This window comes from Canis aureus, chromosome 23 (assembly GCF_053574225.1).
Source record: "Canis aureus isolate CA01 chromosome 23, VMU_Caureus_v.1.0, whole genome shotgun sequence".
NCBI lineage: Eukaryota > Metazoa > Chordata > Mammalia > Carnivora > Canidae > Canis > Canis aureus.
This window is the reverse complement of record NC_135633.1, coordinates 8,021,144-8,044,697: the sequence shown is the minus strand read 5'-3', so window position 1 is coordinate 8,044,697 and position 23,554 is coordinate 8,021,144. Positions and strand designations below refer to the sequence as shown.

The 23,554-nt window shown below is 38.3% G+C and overlaps 1 protein-coding gene and 1 pseudogene across 2 annotated transcripts in view; both read left to right on the top strand.

The window, feature by feature from the left end:
* Window positions 1-23,554, top strand: part of NELL1 (neural EGFL like 1) — an 812,319-nt gene that overhangs the window by 147,198 nt on the left and 641,567 nt on the right. For both annotated transcript variants that reach the window (XM_077866205.1, XM_077866204.1), the window contains exon 5: window positions 6,344-6,440. In XM_077866205.1, coding sequence (XP_077722331.1) covers window positions 6,344-6,440 — 97 coding nt within the window. The remainder of the gene's footprint in view (window positions 1-6,343; window positions 6,441-23,554) is intronic.
* On the top strand, window positions 13,257-13,685 carry LOC144295245 (large ribosomal subunit protein uL24 pseudogene; annotated as a pseudogene).

Sequence of the window (23,554 nt, the reverse complement as noted above, 5' to 3'; positions counted from 1 at the left end):
TTTCAAGGATTATAAAGTATGTAAAGTTCTGGCATTTAGTAGGTACTCAAGGAAGCTCTTCTGACTTTTGAGGCAGTGTCTGAATTTGCGTTTTACTGTCCTTGCCAACTAAGCATCCTCCAGCACTGCTGGGACGCCCTTCAGAGACTGGAAGTTCATTGCCTCCCAAGGCTGTTACTTCCCTCTGTGTTTTCTGATTGTTAGAAAGCTTTTCCTATCTTGAACCAAAAGTGCCTCCTTGTAGCTTATACTTGTTGGTGTATATTTTACTTCTTTTAGCTACATAGGGTGAGTCTAATCCCTTTTCTACATGACAGTTCTCCAAATATTTGAAGACTTTATCATGCTCTTAATCTTTACTTCTTTAGACTCAATATGCTTTGTTCCTTCAGCCATTCATCATTTGATTTGGTTCACAAGGCATTCACAATCTTCCTAGGTTTTCTTTCTAAAGTGTGTCTGTTCAGCATCTGAGAAGTTTCCACAAGTAAATGTGATTATCTCCGGACAGATTGCCTCAGATTAGAATAATTATCATATGGTACAGTTTAAGAACACAACATCATTTTTGACAGACTTATGTTAGCTCACTGTTGACCAAAATGGCTAAATATTTTTCAGTATGTATTCCTGTTAAGTATTAGATCTCAGATTCTAAGAAGCAGTCTCCTAAGCACAGAATCTTTCTTTTTTCCATGTTAAATTTTGTCCTGTTTGGTCCTGATTCCTTCCTATTAATAATATAACCCTGATGGTATTATCCTAAGTCTGCTATGACTGAAACAATCACAGCAACTTCACATTTTCCCAAAAACTCAAGCACATCTGGTATTACACTGCCCGACAGAGCCAGTCTGACCCTGATCCATAGTCGGCATCATCTTGGGATGACATCTGAATCATGAACTTTTGGCAGCGAGTAAGAGTTGGTAAGAAATGGAGAGAGAGATTAGGGGGATAAAATATGGTTAAGAAGGGAACATACCTTGGTATAGAGATCTAGATGAGGAAATATAAAAGAGATAGTAAAATTTAGTTAGTAGGTAACAAAGGTATGACTTTTTAAAAAAATTCAGGTATAATTAACATACAATATTGGTTTTGGGTGTATAATATAATTAATTATGTACACCTAGTGCTCATCATAAGTGTTCTTAATTCTCTTCACCCATTTCACCCATCCCCCCACCCATCTCCTCTTGGGCAACCATCACATCTCTGTATTTAGGAGGTTTTTTTTTTTGTTCATTTGTTTCTTCTATACATGAGTGAAATCATATGGTATGTCTGCCTCTGACTTCCTTTGCTTAACATTGTATTTAGATTCATCCATGTTGCTGGCTATGTCGTGTGTGTGTGTGTGTGTGTGTGTGTGTATCCATGGATAAACACTTGGGTTGCTTCTATACTTTGGCTATCGTTAATAAAGGTACACTAAACACCGGGGTGTGTGGTTTTTTTTGAATTGTTTTCAAATTTGGGGGGTAAATTACTAGATCACGTGGTTTCTGTTTCCCACAATGCTAACGCTATCTTGCAGTCCCAGCAACAGTGCACGAGGGTTCCTTTTTCCCCACATCCTTGGCAACACTTACTATTTCTTTTTGACATTAGCCATTCTGACAGGTGTGAGGTGATCTCATTGTGGTTTTGGTTCACATTTCCCTGATCACGAGTGACGCTGAGCATCTTCTCATGTGTCTGTTGGCCATCTGTTTTGAAAAAAATGTCTATCCATATCTGCTGCCCATTTTTAATTGCATTATTGTTTGGGTTTTGGGCTGTCAAAGTTCTTCATGTATTTTAGATATTAAGATTTGATTTTGATGAGTATTTTTTAAGCAGATGAAGCTGGTCACCTGAGGACTTGATGGTCTCTAGGAAGACCTCCTCTCTCTCGAGAGAACCTCTTCTCTGGCAAAGTCTCTCCAGAAGTATGTGCTAATCTCATTTGAACACTGCTGCTCTTGCATTTACTGTGACAAAGGTATCTCCTTCCAGATTTCAACTTCGCTGCCTCTTCTTTGTTGGCATTTGTACTTACTTTGCAGCCAGCTGGCAAGAAACAGTTTGGAAACCTGCTGAGCCGTGCTACTGTCCTCCCTCCCGAGCTCTGTATGGATTTAGCTTGGAATTCAATTCGTACATGTTGGGGGCATGCTCTATTCATTCCTATAATCCATCTCCCTGACTAGTCTGTTTTCTCCTGCTTAAATGCCGGAGGTGCATTTTTTTAATTTAGTCATTTGCCGTCAGCTGGTTTTGTTAAACAGATGGCTAGGAGGAGACTGTAGAGCTCCTCTTTGGGCATTCCTTTCCTGTTTTCCTGGTACTATGTGATGCGTATTCCGTATTAGCAAATAATTAATAGCCAGGCAACCTCACACTACAAATTCAACAAGTAGCTCATCAGTGTACACTGTTGGCAAACCCTCCTGTCATGGTAAGTTTGGAGGTCGTATTTTGTAGATTGCTATGAATGCTCTGCTCAGCAATTGTCAGGACCAAGAATACTGCTAATGATACCATAGATGCCTTGGTGGTTTATTTTATTATTTATTTATTTATTTATTTATTTATTTATTTATTTATTTATTTATTTATTTATTTATTTATTTTAGTAGAGATCAAGAACTTTGTCCTCATATTTGTCCTATGATGCCAAGACTGGGAAGATTGTGTTATGATCTCCTTAACATAAGACCAAAGAGGGACTTAGCCTCCTGTGCAAGGCCATCATTACCATTCAGTGTGTGTGTGTGTGTGTGGGGGGGGGGGTACAGCATGAGAATTACCTCGTGTTCTGTATAGGGAACTTTCTCCAAGGCACACCGTTGTACTCACTAATGCCAGCTAACAGGCAGTGGAGGATGAGACTCTGTCTAGCAAGTGAAGGTCATTGCAACTTTCCTCTTGAGGGAGAATGTGAACATTTTTCTTCAATTCTAGGCAGCGCCCAAGATAAACCTCTTCATTTAGCATGTCATTTGGGCTTTATATTGTCTTATTGAACAGCAGCATAATACATGTTGATCCATATGGTTTGCATTGGAAATTCATTCTTCTATATAATTGGGAAAGGTACCGTGGAGTCCCTTCAGAGGTCTTTCTTCATCCAGGTAAATAGAAATCCAATATTCCTTCATAAGTAGTGTTGTTGAACCACTGCATTGCTTTGTGTTGAGCTCTGAGGACTTTATCTGTTAACAGGAAATTGAGTTCTTCATAGAATATTGACTGGTCTTTTAAGCAGATGAGACACTTGCTATGGAAGGCATTCTTAACCAAAGTCATGAATAAAGAGGGGTTGGTACCTTGTGAAGAAAATTACTGATGTGAGCCCTTGATTCAGTGAGTGACTTTCACAAGAAGTGTCAGTTACTCTTTGCATTGTTCATTCCTCTCAAGCAGTTTTTATGTTTGACTGGATGTTTAATTTTGCATGGTGTTGTATTATAAATGAGATACATGTTAAAATACCAATGTATACTAATGGTGTGCAAAATTCCCAAAAATTCTCCCAATATAGCTTAATAGGTAGTGCTTCGTTTGAGTGCAAGGCCTAGAAACGTGACTAAGTGGGAATTGGGTTTTCGTTGGCCATAAAGAAGGGTAGATTTTAGATGGTTGTAGAATAAATACATTATTGGTATCAGATAGCTTATGGGAATGTCATAAATTTGGACTGATTATAATGCAATCAACTTAAGCCCTAAATAGTGTGCTTATCAAAAAGACTGTGCTTGATCTAATTAATTTCCAAGTTACTGTTTCACTTGTTTTTCTGCCTGGCTTTGCTTTTAGCTAGTTTGAATCTGAGACATCTCAGAACCCTGTGAGGAGCCCGATGCGGGACCCTGGGATCATGAGCTGAGCCGAAGGCAGGCGCTCAAGTGCTGAGCCACCCAGGCGTCCCTTTAACACTGTTTTTAAGTTCTCTTCATCTTGTTATGTCTGAATCCAGTTTGCTGGTTCTGTCTGCTGCATGGAATTCTCCAGTGACGTCTGCCACTTGAAGTGAATGGACAGGGCTGGAGGGGAAGGCAGCAGCCAGCAGACCTCCCCTGGCATCAGGAGGGGGTCCTGATGGGGGCCACGTGACCCCAGAAATCAGCACACCCCTCTGACACAGGCACACTGTCACTGCCCTGTTTTGGGCTGATGGTTGAGAAAGCAGACACCTGAGGGTCCACTATTTTAAGGCAGAAGGAACGTTTATGCGTGGTAAGGTAAGACATGATAGAAAGTTGACCTTTTTTTCCTTCTGGATCCTTCATGTACTTAGTAAACATTGGTTAGCAACCTTCTGGCATATTGAAAACCGAAAGTAAGCCTTGAAATTGAAAACTTTTCTCAGATGCAAATGTTTTAAAATGAAAGGTTCAGATAAATAGTTTGACATGTTTTCAATGCATTAGTAAAACAACCTCACAGAAAATTATGCTTCTGCTTCTTTTACCTAAATACAGCAATTTCTGTTTCGGGCCCCCTCTGAAATTTACCAACAGGGAACATAATTTTTGGATCGTTGTCTCCATAGTTCATAAATAATTTTGCATTCTGCTTTCCTCCAGTGAAAATTATTTTGTCTATACTTTCCCATATTTCATAACCTGGAATATTTGTCACTCTTAAGGATTGTAGTAAATTACAGCAAGCTGATCTACCACAATTTAGACATTTCACATTTGTCATAAATTTGGCTTGTTTTAGTTTTTTTGTGAATATTAGAAAAAGCTCATCTTAAAGGAAATATATCGCAGCTTCGTGGGTTAAAGCAGTTTTGACAGATTGCTTCATCTAAAATTGTGATTCTAACGTGTGAAAGATGTTGCATTCGTGTGGGGAAAACATAGCCTGTCCTCTTAAGGGAGACTTAAATTCTCTTGGTTATGTTTTGAGCATCCATTTATAATGGGAAGATAATTAATACAGACAGACCAAATATATTTAGAGCTTTCTCTGTTGAGTACCTTGCATGTATTGTTAGGAAACAGCACTTTTCCAGCGGGGGAGAAGAGTCGATGGGCAGTGTGCTTAAGATACCAGGCTGCAGCGTGACTGCTCCCAATGGCAACATCTACTGATTCACTGGCTGTGACATGACTGAATGGTTTCTCACGTTTTGCCTTTTGCCGGCCACTGGAGGAACAGGTCCCTCTCTGGCAGGCGGCAGTCAGCTCCCATCGTGCGTGGAGGCCTGATGATCTGTCAGGCCTTCGGAAGTACCTGGAGCTAACTCCTCCCATAGCTGTTCTGAGCAAGGGCTGAAGAGTACAAGGACTGGACAGGCCATCAGGAGTAATGGAAGTTCCCTGATGGTCTGTATGGCACCCCACCCAGAATCTTCTGAGCATCTAAGGTCAAGTTCAATTCTCAGGCAAGAGCCTCCTTCCCCTTCCCAGCTTAGAAGGTGCTGAGAGGCCCTTGCCTAGGGGTGAGGCGAAGGTCTATGATGAACTGGTAGCTGGTCGTTGCAGAGACTATTTCTAAATGGAGCATAAATCTCAGGATTTGTGACCAGGGCTTGGTAGGGCAGAGCAATTGAGACCGTTCCATTGTTGAGCAGTTTCTGTAGGTGCCTTCAAAGATCCTAGGGCTATTGCCTCCTTTGACTTAGTTATGTCTCCACCTATTTTGTGAAGATTTTTTTCATATATAGAACTTGCTTTTTTGCTCCATGAGGGCAGGATTTTGGATGTCTGGTTGATTGCTCTATCTCTTGTTGCCTCATGTGGAGCTTGGAGCATAAAAAGTGCTCAATAAACGTTTGTTGATTGGATGATTTCAGTTATCTGATTTTGTGGACTAAGCATATCATGTGGGCACCCGCTCACTTGTTGAGAGGAGTATAGCAGGTGACTGTAGAAATGAGTAGCAGCTTGATAATGCCAGGGAGAAGCAGAGTGCAAAGGGGAGTGCACGGGCTTTGCAGCCAGACGGATGGGGATTCTCATCCCAACTTCACTGCTCCTTGTCTTAACTCGGTTGACCAGTTTATGTTCTCTGAACCTCAGCTTTCTTACCTATAATGTGGATCAATCCACTTTACTCACGTAGTATGTTGTGAGGGTCATTGCTCAGAGAAGATACCTAAGGCTATTATCTTCCCCCTCCTTTTGCTGCCAAATGGGTGAAAACAGAAAGCCAACAGTTACTGTGTCCACATATTGTCAAGAACGTAGATCTCTACGTTCATATTACCTGAAATCTAAAATATGCCATTTACTGCCTCCATCTGTCTATACCAGCAGCTAATGCCATGAGTACTTCAAACAACATGCATACCTTTTTGTTATGCTTTAAGCCTCTTTATTAATCACTGTGTTCTTCATCCCTACAGAATTTATGAACGCGTAATAGACCCTCCTGAAACCAACCTTCCCCCAGGAAGCAACTTATGGCTTGGTCAACGCAACCAAAAACATGGCTTTTTCAAAGTAAGCATTTCCTTCTATTTTTGCCAGGTGCTTTTCTATGTGCTTGACATAAATAAGTGTCACAGCGATTCTATGAAGTAGGTGCTTTGAAACTCGACAGAAGTCAAGTGACTTGTTCAAGGTCGCACAGTTCAGTCTCCGGCCAAGTTGGATGATGCATAATGTAAATGATCCTTCTAATGTTTCTTACTGACCTAATTCTGAGAGATGTAGGGTAATTGGTTTCCATTCTCAGAATCTTGGGGTGGATAGGCAACAAGTCTCAACTTCTGTGAGCTTTGGTTTTCTTACCTATAAAGAAGATAAAACAATAACTGCATTGTTGTACTTGATAGAAACAGGACAACAGTGGTGAAATGAAAGAAAAAACCTCATGAAATTTTAAAAACTCTTGGTCTTCAGCAGATTGGTAGACTTTTGCTTCTGGCAGTATGGTGGAGGAGATATTTCAAAAAAGTTCTCCTGCTTTGAAATGCCTTGAAATACTGGATTAAACGGAACAAAAAAAATCTTTTAAGACCCATCATTGCACTTAAAGAAAATTCTTGGAGGCAAAATACATGGAAAAAAGTAAAAACCAGAGGGATGTTTCCCAATACCAACAAATTAGAAACTTAAGTTTCTTTTCTGTTACTACAATTTGATTCAGATGTAATTGACCCATAATTATGTAACTTTAAGATGTGTGTTGTTGGATTTGATATACTTGTATTTTGCAAAATGATTATCAGCAGTGTTCAGTAACACCTCCTTTGCCTCACATAATTAGCATTGGCTTTTTTTTTGTCCTGAGAATATTTAAGATCTACTCTCTTTCAGATACATGATACAATATTATTCACTGTAATCACCACAGTGTACATTAGATTTCCAGAATTTACTTGTAATATAACTGAAAGTTGATATATTTTGACTAGCATCTCCCTAGGTCCCCTAACCTCTTGCAGTCAGCATTGCACTGCCTCTGAGTTGAGGTTTTCTAGATTCTATGTATATGTGATATTGTGCAGTATTTGTCTCTTATTTCCCTTTGCACGATGCCCTCAGAGTATATTCATGTTGGAAATGGCAAGATTTTTTTTTCCTCGTGGCTGAATATTATTCTATTGTATATATGCCACTACTTTTTTTTTAGCCTTTCATCTATTGACATATACTTATTTTTTCTATGTCTTGTCTGCTGAGAATAGTGTGGCAATAAGTATGGGGATGAAGATATCTGTTGGAGATAGTGATTCAATTTTCTTTGGATATATACTCAGCTTAATCCACTCAGATGTGGGATTGCTGGATTGTATGGTAGTTCTAATTTAAATTTTTTGAGGAACTTTCACAGTGGTTGTACCAATTTACATTTTCCCAGTGTACAAGGGTTCCTTGTTCTCCTCACTTGCTATTTTTTTCTTTCCGATGATAGCCATTTTAAGAGAGATGAGGTGATATTTCATTGGTTTTGATCTGCATTTCCCTGATGACCAGTGATGTTGAGCAACTTTTCATGTACTTATTGACCATTGGTATGTCTGTGGAAAAAAACTATTGGGTTCTTCTACCCATTTTTTAATCAGCTGTTTTGCAATTGTGTTGTAGGAATTTTATTTTATTTTATTTTATTTTTATTTATTTATTTATTTTTTTTGGAATTTTAAAATACATTTTTGGATATTAACCTCTTACCAGATTACTGATTTGCAAATATTTTCTTCCATTCCATAGGGTGCCCTTTCATTTTGTTCATTGTTTCTTTTGCCGTGGAGAAGCTTTTTAGTTTGTAGATCTACTTACTGATTTTAGATTTTACCGCTTGCGTGTTTGGTGTCCAATCCAAAAAATGATTGCCAAGACCAATGCCAAGTGCTTTCTCCCTGTTTTCTTCTGGGAGTTTTATGGTTTCAGTCTCTTGTTTAATTCTTTAACCTAGTTCAAATTTTTGTGAGTGGTGATGTAGGAATCCAATTTCTTCTTGGTGTGGTTATCCAGTTTTCCCAACACCATTTATTGAAGAGACTATCCTTGTTGAATAGTCTTGACTCCTTTGTCAAATAGTACATGTATGTGCAATGGTTTATTTTGGGGCTCTCGATCCTGTTCTCTTGGTCTTATAGATCTGTGTTTTGCCAGACTGCTTTGATTATTGTAGCTTTGTAGTATGCTCTTGGCCCCTGAACAGGAGGGATTTGAACTGCATGGGTCTATTTACACATGCATTTTTTTCCGATACAGTACTAAATGTATTTTCTCTTTGGATTTTCTTAACATTTTCTTCCTAGCTTTAGTGTAAGACTAGAGTACATAATACTTATTTTATAAAATATGTATCATTTGACTGTGTATGTTAATGGTTAGGATTACATCAACAGGTTATTAGTTAAGTTTTGGGGGAGTCTGAAGTTACATGTGCACTTTTGACTGCATGGAGGTTGGTGCTTCTAACCCCTGCATCGTTAAAAGGTCTAACATACTTTGAAATCTGAAAGTGTGATGCCTTCAGGTTTGTTCTTCTCTTAGCATTACTTTGACTATTAGGAGTCTTTTGTGGTTCTGATATAAACTTTAGTATGTGTGTTCTTTTTTGTTTGAAAAATGCCATTTAGGTTTTGATAGGGATTGCACTGAATCTATAAATGGGTTTGGGTAGTTGAACATTTTAATAGTATCCCTCCAATCCATGAATATGGGCTAGGTTTACATTTGTTTGTGTCTATTTCAATTTTTTAAATCAAAGTTTTGTAGTTTTCATTGTACAGATTTTTCTCCTCCTTGGTTAAATCCTTAAGTATTTTATGGTTTTTGATGCTATTGTGAATGGAATTCTTTTATTTCTTTGTCAGATATTTCATTGTTAGCATATAGAAATGCAACTGAGAGCAGCCTGGGTGGCTCAGCGGTTTAGCGCCACCTTCAGCCCAGGGCCTGATCCTGGAGATCTGGGATCGAGTTCCATGTTGGGCTCCCTGCATGGAGCCTGCTTTTCCCTCTGCCTGTGTCTCTGCCTCTCTCTCTCTCTTTCTCTCTCATAAATAAATAATAAATAAATAAATAAATAAATACTTTAAAAAGAAAGAAAAAGAAATGCAACTGACATTTGTATGTTGATTTTTGTATCCTGCAGCTTTACTATTAGTTTTCTAAGTTTTTTGGTGGAATAGTTGGGGTTTTCTATATGTAAAGTTGTATCACCTGCAAAAAGAGTTTTACTTAGTTCTTTCTGATTTGCTTGCCTTTTATTTCTTATTGCTCTGATGAGGTCTCTTATTACAGTGTTGAATAAGAGTGGTGAGAGTGGGGTGCCTTTGCTTTGTTTTTCATTTTAGAGGTGTAAAACTTTTAACTTTTCACTCTTGAGTATGATGTTAGCTGCAGGCTTGTCATACATGGCTTTTATCATGTTGAGCTTATGTTCCTTTGCCCAATTTTTTGAGTCTTCTTTTTGTGAAAGGAAGTTGTATTTTGTCAAATGCTTCTTCTGTCTATGAGATGATCCTATGGATTTATCTTTCATTCTGTTGGGATGTGTCTCATTTATCAATTTGCATATGTTGAACCATTTTAGCATTCCAGGGATAAATCTTACTTGATCATGATGTATGATTCTTTAATGTGCCCTTGAATTGAGCTTGCTAATATTTTAATTCTTACATCTACATTCATCAGGGTTATCGGCCTGTAGTTTTCTTGTAGTATTCTTATCTGATTTTGATATCAGGATAATGCTGGTCTCCTTAAATTAGTTGGGGATTTGGGGAAGATTTCTTCTTCTTTTTTTTTTTGAAAAGTTTGAGAAAGATTGGTGTTAAATATTTGGTAGAATTCACCAGTGAAGCCATTTGGTCCTGGGCTTTTCTTTTCCTTTTTTAAAAAAATCAAAGCATAACTTAACATAGAACAAAATTCATTCCTTTACATACAGTTTTGAGTTTCGGAAAATTGATATAGTTATGTAAACACATCATAGTAAAGATAAAAGGACTATTCCATAAATTTCATAAGTTCCCCTGTAATGCTTCTGATTGATCTCATCTTCCATGTCCAGCAACTATTGATCTGTTGTCTGGCCCTATAGTTTTACCTTTCCCAGAATGTTCTATAAATGAAATCATGCATGTATGTTGAGATGCACCCTTTGGTGATTCATTTTTCTTATGGTGCTCTAATTCTTTCCAAGGATGTACTAAAGTTTTTTATTCATCCCTCAATTCATGGACATTTAGGTTGTTTTGAGATTTGGGCATTTATGAATAAAGCCACTTAAAATGCTTGCTTACAGGTTTTTGTATGAACAAAAATTTTCTTTTTTTTTATTATTATTATTTTTTTATTGGTGTTCAATTTACTAACATACAGGAACAAAAATTTTCTTTCAGGTATGTAGAAGTGGGATTGCTGGACTGTATATGAAGTGTATAAGAAAATGCTGGTGTGTTTTCCAAAGTGGCTGTCCTAGTTTGCAACTGCACAGCAATATATGAAGTCCCAGTTAGAGCCTTAAATTTCAGCAGTCTGTAGTGGAATGGGAGGAATGTCTTAGATATCATGAAACATTGGAAGATGGGGCAGAAAAGTCTAAAACAAAACCACAACCTAGAAGACTACAACTTAAGAGAAAGTTTAGACAGAAGAGTCTACTACTTAGCCATGGGAAAGCAGTCCAGTAGCTGGTCTTTCTCCACCTCAGTTTCTCATAGGAAAAAGTTGTTCCCTGGAAAGAATTTGATATCATAGTCCTGACATCATGCAGCCTTGAAATTTGGGTTTATTTCGCTAATGAAGCTTAAAGAAACTATCTTAAAGTGGTCCTTGGTTGGGAACCATGGGATTCTGGATGAAGAAAATAAAATTATCTTTGGGGAAAGGTCTCATTCTGTGCAGACTTCACAGATTCCTACAGTTTCATGCAAATAGGATTTTAAGTTGTATGAGTGAAAGTTGGAAGAAGCAACAATTGAATTAGCCCTCAAAGGGCTGCAGAAATAGGAATTACAGTATAGAGTTTTGAAAATCCCTATGTTTTAAAATGTTTAAAGAAACAAAGTAACAAATCTGTGAGGAATAGAGAATATAAATATGAGGGAAGACCAAAGAGAACTTCCAGAAATAAATATAGTCATTGAAGTGAGAAAAAACCCTCAGTGAACCCACTAAACAGTAGATTAGACACAGGTAGGAGAACATTTGCAGAATAGAAAATATTGTTAAAGTAATTATTCTAATTATAGTGTGAAGATCAAGGAAGATAGGAAAGAGATTAAGTTGTAGAGAAGAAACACAAATAGAGGAAAAGATTCTATAGATATTTTTAGTGTGTGTGTATTCATATATATCTTTGAAAACTCCTGAAGGTAGTAGGATATATTTTGGGTACTATTAGAAGTATGATGGCTAAGAATTTTCTAAAATTAATAAAAGAATATCAATTCTCACTATAGCAAGTATGATGTAGTCAAAGTATATATTAGCTATTGCTGTCTCTCAAGAAACTTAATTATTTTGTAAGCTTCTGAGATTTTTATTTAGGTCACAATTCTTCATGTTGATTGGTTGAGTTTTCTGGTCTGGCCTGACTCTGCTGATATCTACTGGGCCCTCAGGTGATGGTCATTTGGCAGGTGAGCAGGGGCCAGGATGGTTTAAGATGCCTTGTCACATCTCCAGTAGCACGCTGGCTGTTGACTAGTGTACCTCAGTTCTCCTTCATATGGTTTCTCATTCTCTAGTGGCCTAGAGGCTTCTCCACATGGCAGTCCTAAGATTCCAAGTGTAAGAAGAGAGCAAGCCCTAGAATATTAGTGCTTTTCAAGGTTCAGCTTCCCTTATATTTTTGGTAATATTTTATGGTCCAAAGCAAGTCATAATCAAGAGCCAAACTCATAGTCAAGGGGTAAAGAAAAAAATTTCACCTTTAAAGGACTATTCTGCTGTATCACATTGCAAGGATATAGACGGAAAAAAGGGAAGAATTTTGGAACACTTTAATCTATTACCAAGTAAGATAAATGGCCACACTTAGATATATTACTGGAATAGCAGAACCCTAAAGACACGAAGAAGATACTGACAGTAACCCTTAAAAGGTAAATTTTCCACACAAGAATAATATAGATTGAACAGTTGGATTTTAATCAGTAAAAGCAGAAGTTAGATGATGATAAAAAATGTTCCCAAAGTTTTCAGAGAAAATAACTATTTCAGAGAAAATAACTCCCAAATGTAGTAGTATATACCCAGCTTAATTATCATTTGAAAAAGAGCATGAAGAATTTATAGACAAACCTTTCAATTTTATGACCAATAGATCCTCACTAAAGAAACTTTGCAGAAGACAGACATATAAAGTACAAGGGGACTTGATGAACAACTGGAGAGTATAAATGAACCTTAATCATTGCTTGATTAAATAATGCCCAATAATTTTGGGGAAAAAAATAATAGACAAAATGGTGATGGGATTATCTGATTTAAAGTACCATAAGGACTTGTATTCTGAAAATGAATAGAGAAATTGGCTAACTTTAGACCAAGTTTGCATGTTAAAAATGTAACATCAAAATAGAAATACGACTTTCAGAGTAAGTATTTGAGATTTTTTTTTTTAAAGTTCTATCGACTCAAAATAAGGCCAGAAGAGAAAAAAAGTTAGGTAAAATTCCAGTTTGTAATATTTACTATCAAATTGAGTGATTTACACTTAATGGTTAAAAGTAGGAGTACTATATTGGATTGATAAAACTCAAATCCTGATGTATATTGTTTATATAGAGACAATTAAAAATAAATATGCATTCTTTTGTGGCCATTGCTGAGGCTCCAGTGGCCAAAATGAAGTGTGGTCCCTTAGTGACTTCTGACTGAAACGAGAACTATAAAAGGCATTTCAGTGCCCCTTCCCACATTCCCAGGCAGGTTCTGTCTTCCTTCCTTCCTGAAGAGCTGAGACAGAAGTACACCGTGTGATCTGACAAGAGGATGAAATACAGGTTGTGTGAGGACAGTACAAAGGTCAGCAAACTGGCAAAGTGGTCCAGGTATATAGGAAGAAATCTGTCCTCTACACTGAAAGAGTAGAGCAAGAGAAGGCTGACGACACAACTGCCACATGGTGGGCCTTCCCCCTAGCAAGGTGGTTATCACTAGACTGAAACCAGACAAAGACCATCAGAAGGTCCTTGAGTGTAAAGACAAATCTTGCTAAGTAGGAAGGAAAAGAGCAAATATAAGTTAGAAAGAATTGAGAAGGTGCATGAATAAAGTAATCCTACATAGGCCTTTAACTTGTGAAAATGAAGGATTCCTAGGGCAGCCCGGGTAGCTCAGTGGTTGAGTGCCTGCCTTTAGCCCAAGGTGTGATCCTGGAGTCCCGGGATCAAGTCCCACATTGGGCTCCCTGCATGGAGCCTGCTTCTCCCTCTGCCTGTGTCTCTGCCTCTCTCTGTCTCTGTCTCTCATGAATAAATAAATGAAATTAAAAAAAAATGGGGAAAAAAAGGATTCCTAAGTGTTGATAGTGTGGTGGCTAAAGAAACAGGCTAGACTAAAAAGGAAGCTATAGAATGCTCTGGCCCCCAAATTTACCACATAATATACCATTTTAAAGATGCATACACCTGATTTTTAAAACCTAAAAATATACATTGCAGCATTACAGAATATTCTGGAAGGAGGGTCTTTTCACTATGGGGTGTTAGGTCAGCTGAATATCCCTATGGGGAAATAGCTAATCTTGACCTCTCTTTCACACAACATGCAGAATCAATTCCAGGAGATTATATATCTGAATCTGAAAGGTAAACTAGTAAAACTTAAAAAGATAGGATAGGAAAATATCTTTATGTGACCTTGGTAGGAAAAATATTTCTTAACTGAGACGTAAAGTAATAACTACAAAGAAAAAGATTGATATATTAGAATATGTTAAAATTCACAACTTTCTTTTTTCAAAATACATGAGAGTTAAAAGGGCATGCCCTTGAATAGAAGCTATTCAAAGTAGTTATATCCTATGAAGGCAAAAAAGGCAGAAATTAAAGGAGTAAAATATCCAACTTAAGATGCCAGCAAATGGAAACCAGAATAATTATAAGAAAGTAAAAGGCATGAGAAAATGAGCGTGTAAGAACAGAAATGAGAATAATGAGTAGGGTACAATAGACAAAATCAAGAAAGCATAATTTGGCCATTTGAAAAGACAAATTGAAGTTTGAGCAAGAAAAAGGAAAGAAAACATTACAAAAATAAAAATACTGTGAATGTTAAAACAGCAATCACTAATTTTTGTAATGGAAAAATTAGGGAAAACTGGACAATTTCTGAAAAACATAAATTATTAAAATGGACTTTAAAAATGAAAAACTGTCTTAGAATCAATAACGTATCCTAAAGGATTCATGACTCCAAATCTCCGTCAGTTAGCTTTCAGTACTCAGCAAATGGACTCGAGGCTTAATGGTTTGAAACAGCCAAAGTATTTAGCTTTCAATTTTGAGCTTTGGCACTTTGGGCTGAGCTGAAGGGTTCTTCTATTCTGAGCAGGTTCACTTATGTATTTTCGGTCAGCTGCTGGTTTCTGGGGGCTAGCTGTCCTGGAATCGACGTAGCTGGGACGGCCCATCTCTGTTCCTGTGATCTCTTATTTTCTAGCAGTCTAGCCCAAGCTTGTTGACATGGTGGCTGTCAGGGTTTCCAGAGCTGGAGCAGAAATGTGCACAGTCTTTTGAAGCATAGGCTTGCAATTTGCGCATTATTTTGCTACATTATATTGACCAAAGCAAGTTGTAGGCCAGATTCAAGGGTATGGGAAATATTTTCCATCTTTTGGATGCGAAATACTACAAATTCCTATTGCTCAGGGCAGCAGTCTAGCAAAGAGCAAAGGATTGTGACCATTTTTCACAATTTACCATGTCTCTCCACCAAATAACCACTGGGTTCAGACTGTTTTATAGACTGTTCAGACTTCTCTAAGGAGGTGATTCCAATCTTATATAAATTCTTATGGAGAAGAGAATAAATGAGAACACTATCCAATACCTTGATTTCCCAACTGGACACGGGTTTTGTAAGAAGAGAATTGTGTTAAGCCAGTTTATTTTTGAACACAGATTAAAAATTGTAAAGAGGCGGGCAAGTCAAATATAACTGTGTCTATCTGGACATATGAGAGAGACCAAGTTGGTTATTTCAACAATACAAGTCTATTTTTATCAGTAAATTAATAAATACACATTAAACAGAAAAATCTATGGTTAAATCAAGAGGCACAGAAAGTACTAGATAAATTCAGTATTGACTTGTGATAAATTCTTAGCAAAATAAGAATAGAGGGGAAATTTGATTAAATTGGAAGTGTGCATAAACAAAAAATCATATTTATGGTTTAAATATTAAGAGAATTCCTATTAAAATCTGGAATCTTACAAGAATCTGTATTACCATAATTTATTTTCAACATGATACTATAGGTCCTTTTGGCAAAAAAAAAAACCAACCAACCAACCAACCAAATAGACCCTAAAACAAAACAAAACAAAACAAAACAAAACAAAACAAAAAACCCAACCCTTAAGGAGTATTAATTAAAAAGTTATTCACAAATTATATGATTGTCTACATAGAAAATAGGATTCCCAAGTTATTAGAATTACTAAGAATGTTCAGAAAGATCGCTGGATATAAAAATCAAAGACAAAAACCAGTTGGATGGCTGAAAACTGTAGGAGCAACAAAATTGCAGTAAAATAGAATATTTCCTTTATAAAATAAAGTTTAGTGATTAGGAACAAATCAAAATAGACTCAACAATTACGGAACAAATTAAAACCTTTATTAAAAATCATTCGAGAAGACCTAAATGAGGACATGTATACTATGTTTTTGGAGAAGGCGGCTTAAAAAGGTCACTTCTTCCCAAATTGATTTCTCGATTGAATGAACTTGTAATAAATTCCAACAGGATTTTATTTTCTGACAAAATATGCAAGCTGATTTGGAAGAGTAAAGACCAAGAATAGTATTTTTGAAGATGTAGAAGGAATGACTTTTTCTTTCAGATATGAAGGCTTATTACATACAGTTTTAACTATCAGCAGAGTTTGTTATCTATGCAAGGTTTGGCCAATAAACCAAGAGAATAGCATGCAGAGGCCAGAAAAAGTCTTTATATGTAAAAACTTGGAAACTTGATACATGACTGAAGTGGCATTCCTGATTTATGAGGAAAAGATGTATTCGTCAATAAATGGTTAGAAAAATCATTGATTTGAATATTTCACGTATATATTGATTGATGTAGTTGATTTTTGTGTATAGGGTCAGGAAAAGCTTTAATATGTTTGGAAACCTTACACACAAATCAATTACAATTACAATTGAATTAAGTTCCTAAATGTGAACTTTGCAAGTTTCAGAAGACAACATGGGAACCACCACGTTTATGATCTCAAGGTAGGAAAGAATTTAAGCAAAAACTATAAAGCTGTTAAAATAATACTAATTTAACATACAAAGCAAGTTCAATATGTTTAACATTGATCTTGGCAACCAGATCAATTAGCAAAGAAGAATAACCATTAAACAAATGCTGAAACCAGTAAGCTCATAACTAAGAAATCAGGCGAAAGATATAAAAAGGCAGTTTTCCAAAGTGGAAACATGTGAATAGCCAATGGATTTATTAAAAGGAATTAAATTTCAATTGTTATCTTGTAAATGCAAATGGAAACCATTATGCAATACCATTTCTTACCCATTAGCCTGGCAAAAGTGAAAATCTGATGATGCTAAGTGTGGGGGAGGTTAATCAGGCCACTGTGATGGAAACTTGAATTGGTAGAGCCACTAAGAGGGGAAATTGGGAGTTTTGTATAAAATTTAAGGTGCGTGTATCTCCGAACTGCAACCTCTGTACACATTGAAGGAACTTAGGTACACAAGAAGATATGATGTACAATCATCATCACAGAAAATTAATTTCAAAAACTTGAGGGAAAAACATCTATCAATAGGATAATGTTTAAATAAATTGTAGAATCATAAATAAAGTTGCAGGAGAAAACTACGCTATGAAATAATTGAAAACTGCAGAATATTTCAGGGGCACCTGGGTGGCTCAGTTAAGTGTCTGACTCTTGGTTTTGGCTCATGATGATCTTGGGGTCCTGAGATGAAGCCCAAGGGGTCAGGCGCTCTGCTCAGCGGGGAGTCTGCTTCCCTTCCTCTCTCTCCCTCTGCTCCCCCCCCATTCCTGCTCCCTTTCTAAAAGAAATCTTAAACATTTCAATATATTGCTTATTTATACATCCAGATAGGTAAAAAGATAAATGTGTGGGAATAAGCACTAAATTCACAAGAATTTACTTCTGAGAGGAAGGAATGTGAATTAGGGATGGCACCTAGAAGGTTTTTCAACTATAGTGATATTTTAGTTTTAAGCTGGGTGGTGTATTTATAGGTGTTTGCCTTATTTTGCTTTCAATCCTTTTGTGATAAAGACTCAACATCATTTTCAGGGTGATAATTCATATATATATGTATTTATGTATGTTTATATATGCATATATACCTGTATATAAACATGTGGTTTTTCCATGTTCCCTTGTTTTCCATGTTTCTAAGAATTAAAAAAAAATTTGTTCAGATGTCTTAATTCTAAAATTACTCACATTTGATGCTCTTTCTTGGGTTGTAGCCAGTTACTTCTTAGTGAAGCTGCTTTTCTTGGGTGCCTTAGGTCATTCCCAACTCTAAAAAGACCTCAGAATCACATTGGAAGACTTTAAATTTCAAATTCCTGTGGTTACCTTGACTACTTGAGTCTGAACTGTAGAGTTCAATAATTAATATATTCTTAAAGGACTCTTACTGATTTTGATTAAGTTTGAAGGCTCAAGTATGAGTGCACTGACCTAGTGACATGTGTTGATGGTCTAGATTAGAGTTTGACTTTGGTCTCTAGGAAGATCCCATGAAATGTAATATATGGTCAAAAATTAGCTTTTGTTTTAGTGACCTCTTAGATTAGTGGTTCTCCAACTTTGTAGTGCATTTGAGTCTCCTGAAGGGCTTGTTAAAGGATAGGTGAATGTTGGCAAAAAAGGCACAGTAGGCAGCTAGCTCCAAACTTTCTGTCCCTCCACAGAAACATCAAAAACAAGCAAGAACTGTCAGGACCAACTTTTATCATAATTTAGGAAAATAGTCAAAGGTTTATTAGCAACTAAGCGAATTCTCAATCAAGAAAAAAGCAACATTAAAGTAGTAGGAAAGCTCTGCGGCATTTCTGCTTACCCTTGCCTCATACTGGTCTTAGCTCACTGGCATCTCAGTGATGTCCGTCCATGTTCTCAGTGTGGGACAGTGGTCCTGGTTCTGGAGGGAACAGCAGAGCAAACCTGATGGTCAAATTATTTGATAGGTCTTTTCTGTCTGGGACTGCCTGAATAACTCAGAACTCTCCTAGGTCAGGAAAGTGGCAGGTGTTACCTGAAAATACCACAAACAGAACAAATAATTTGCATGACCTGGGGTGAAAGAGTACAGTTGACACATAATAGACCAAGGATGAAATGCTGAGAGGAGAGATTCTTTGGGCATTTAATGGCACCTGTGCTTAGAAAGCACACATGCATGCACAAAGCAGGATCAATGTTGAGGAAAAAAAAACACTTTAAGCTTTGTCTTTGGGCTGATCCCCCAAAGGATCAGTGAAAGCATGGCTATGTACTCAAGGAGGAGGCTTCCAGTATACATCTCCCTCTGTCCTTCCCCCTCCTGTTTCTTGCTCCCTCCTAGTTCCCTTCCCCTATCCATTTTTCCCTCCCCCTGCCCTCTCCCTCTCTTCACTTCCCGCAACCCTCCCCCCTCCACCAGAATTCAAGGAAATCCATCTAAAAACTCTATGAACAAAAGCTCAGGGACAGATTTTATTTTTATTTTTATTTTTATTTTTAAAGATTTTATTTATTTATTTATGAGAGACAGAGAGAGGCAGAGACACAGGCAGAGGGAGAAGCAGGCTCCATGCAGGGAGCCTGATATAGGACTCAATTCTGGATCTCCGGGATCACACCCTGGGCTGCAGGCAGCATTAAACCGCTGCACCACCAGGGCTGCCCTCAGGGACAGATTTTAGTGACCAAACATGACAAGGAATATAGTCTCTATATAAATAATCAGGAAAGTTATTAAGCAAATGCACTATGACCGCATTCAACAATAAACAAAAACTAAACAAAAACGGGCAGCCCGGGTGGCTCAGTGGTTTAGCGCCAACTTCCACTCAGGGCCTGATCCTGGAGTCCTGGGATCGAGTCCCACATCGGGCTCCCTGCGTGGAGCCTGCTTCTCCCTCTGCCTTTGTCTCTGCCTCTCTCTCTCTCTGTCTCCCATGAATAAATAAAGAAAATCTTTAAAAAAAAAAAAACAGGAAAAAAAACAGGAAACCTTGGGGAGGGAGAGAACCCCATCTCTAGATGTCAAGTCACTACGACATTCAAATGGCCAGTGTTCAAATAAAATCACAAGACAAATAAACAGCAAGGTATTGCTAGTCACAGGAATAAAATCAATGGACAAAAACATCCCTGTGGAAGCCCAGACATTGGACGCACTAGGTAAGATTTTGAAACAAGTGTACTAAACGTGCTCAAGGAGCTAAAGGAGAACCTAGACGAAGACCTAAGAAGTTAGGAAAATTAGGGATGAATAAATGAGAATATCCATGAAGGAGCAGGAATGATAAAAGGGAACCAGACAGTCTGCAGCTGAGAAGTACAACCGAAATGAAAAATTCACTAGGAGAAAGCAGATTCCAACAGACTGAAGAAAGAATCCTTGGACTTGAAGATAAAACTTTTGAAACTGACCAGTCTGAGCAGCAGAAAGAAAAATACGGATACAGGGAGGGGAGATCTGTTTGAAATCATTCTACCATGCACGTTCCCACTGTGATGCCTCGGTTTCCTTGATTGTGTTGTGTCCGGTATGGACAGGGCTGGCTTTTGGGCAGTTGACTTGTGCAGAGCCACAGGGTGCTGACCTCAGAGGGCTCCGTGATCAGCTTTCTCTGCTGTTGCTATATTCAACTTTTTAATAATTTTTGAAGAAGGGACTCTGCAATTCCATAGCTAGTTCTGAATATTACTTTTATATGAGTGTTTATTATTGGTGACACTCTCTAGATTGTAAGCTTTACAAGAGTTGGAAGTAGGTCTATGTTGTTCAAGTGCTTAGAATAGTATCAGGTATGGGGACGCCTGGGTGGCTGGGGTTGAGCACCTGCCTTCCGCTCAGGGTGTGATCCCATGGTCCTGGGATCGAGTCCCACATCGGGCTCCCTGCAGGGAGCCTGCTTCTCCCTCTGCCTCTCTGCCTGTCCCCCAACCCCCGTCTCTCATGAGTAAACAAAATCTTAAAAAAAAAAATACCAGATATGTGATTGGCACAGCATAGACTCTTCAGTGGAATGTACTAGCGACAAATCTGTTTATTGGCAGAGTGGCAAAGTTTTTCTTCACAAAGGATGCAGATTGTATAAAAACCTACATTAAGAGCACCTGACACCCAGTGGTTTGCAACATGCATCCTGTCCCTTTCTTGGTTATATAACGTATTTAATGCTCCCAGTGGCTTAGCCACACTGTAGACGTGATTGGCACTTTTCCTGCCTTTGAGGGACTTCCGTTTCAGTTGGGGGTTTGTGATGAAAAGAGGGAGAGCAGTTAGTCCTGTTGTTCAATCCAGCATGCTGAGTGTGTGATGCCTTGTACGTGTCAGGACGCTTGCCCTTAAGAACCCAGAGACCTGATTTAGGCAGAAAACCCCAAGAGTGTTCGTGGACTTGGACAATCATTTTGCTGCAGAGGTGGACTGTAGACGGTAGAGTGCTGACGATTGCTTTCTGTGCTCTAGATCTTTGGTGGCCCTACCTATACCATGCCAGTTAATCGGTTCACCTGCAGAGCATACTAACGAGGTAGCTGTTATCCCTGTTGTAGAGATGAGGCCATGGGACTTGGGGGTTGAGCAGGTGTCAGTCCCACAGACTTTGTAAGTGGGAGTTAAGCCCCGCTTTTATTTCACAGCCTGTGCTCATTCAATTCAAACATACTTTTTTTTTTAGGGCCTCGGTTACCATGTGCTAGTCACTCACTGTATTGGGTGGTGGACACCTTTCACTTCATAGCGCCTTTGTCTGTAGCTCCAGCCCAAAGGAACAGGTGGTGCCAGTGAGGAGCACCAGGTGGGGGTTCCAGTTCCACACTGCTCAGCTCCTCTGGGGAACAATGTGATTCTCCTTGTTCCCCAGTAAGAGGAGCCTCAAGAAATGGCTCTTTTGAAGGAACCTTTGAAAACTCCTCCCTCCCCCTTAGAATTCTGTATGTCAGCCAGCACACTTCTGGCCGTCCTTTGGTGAGATGCCACAGGTGGGGTAAATATGACAGTGTCTCTATGGAAATTATTTCAGTTGATCCAGTGCAGCAAAACTCCCTGTGAGAGAGGCAGGCATCTCTTATGTGAGACTGGGCATATCCTCAGGCTCTTCCTATTTATCTCCTAGAAGCTGCCCCCTGGGCACAAGAACCATACCTGCTTTATCGTCCTGGAACTAAATACCCTTATGATGTGTTTTATGTTAAAATAGCATCATCCTCTATTTTAAATATTAATATGTTGCTATTATAAGCAAAGTAAAGGCAAAAGCCTTCTCCTCACTTGTCCAACCTAATTTCTGGGCCCCGATGGATCTTTATGGATAGCACAATAAAAGTGCTCCTGGTTGAAGGGGCGGGGGGGGGGGGTGGGCATTAAACTTGATGCCTGGCACCTGAGCCTTTAGCATTAGGTGATTTCTATCAGGCTCAGAACACAAGGTGGGGATTTCTTCACTTCAAAATTGCATCCATCAGAGCGAAGAGCTGGGTAGCGGCGGGCTTTTCTGAATCTTATGATTGTCAAAGATTTTCATTATTGAAATGGTTGACTATTGCTCAATTTCTCTTTGATAAATTCCAAGCTGATTATGCTGTGATTTTTCAGAGGGTAAGGAAAGAACAAGTTTAGGTGAGTCCGAGTGGGTTACAGGATGCTTGAGTGGTTTGGGGTGTTCTTAGATGACTTCCATTCCAAAACCGTTCACTGAGGCCAAGGCAGGATAGGAACTCTGTCTGTCTGTCTAGTGACATTTGGGGTCTGGAACCTTTCCCTTACCTGGACATCACTGTCTCCTTAACAGCTGAGCTGTCACTGGGAAGTGAAATTGATTATAATTTTTTTATGCCACAGCTGTCGTTTTTTACCTCAGCTGGTTCCCATAATTCCACAGATGGTAAACATATGTTTATAGGCCCACAGAAAAAGAAGCTATATTGGATTCCTCCCATCTCAAATTCTTATTTTTCTTTTCGTGCAGAAAGTCAAAGTCACAGAGCTGGGAAATCTTATACATTTGCAGATTAATATTTCTGGGCGTTAAGACTTTGGAAACAGCAGGACAGCTAATGATATGCTAATGAGCTGACAGTTTTTATTGATCGTAATGAAAGTCGACAAGTGTCTTTCTTGGCTTTTATGCAAGCTGGAATATTTTATTAACTGTCTTCAGGGCAGAAATACATAATTGGTCGCATTTTGAAAATCCTCCTTGTGAGTTCTCAAGTCTTACTTTTTTGTTAGCCTGTTGCCAAAGCTTGGGTCCTTGCCAGTTTATGAACAAACACATCTTCATCCATATATTTACATGCCCAGCAGGAACTCTCCCCACCCCCTTTCCCTTTCAAAGTAATTTGTTTCAGTGTTTTAGCATACAAAAAGAGAGCCATTTTCTTTAATGTAAACAGAGATCTGCAGGGAAATAAGAGCTTTAAAAAAGAATTAGCATTTGTTTGGTTGCAAACCTGCTTTTATTTGGACCAGAAAGCTCTGAATGTTAGAAGGCCTTGCCTAATCTTAGTTATTCCACACGTAAGAGGGTCCTAATGGTATAATTTTCCTAATCTTTATCGCATCTTTGTAGATTTCTTACTGTGGAATGAGAAATGTTCTTGGAACAATGGAAATAATGGGCACTAGTTCCCCAAATAAAAACTCCTAATGTACAACCTACCTGGTGCAGATGTACCTTG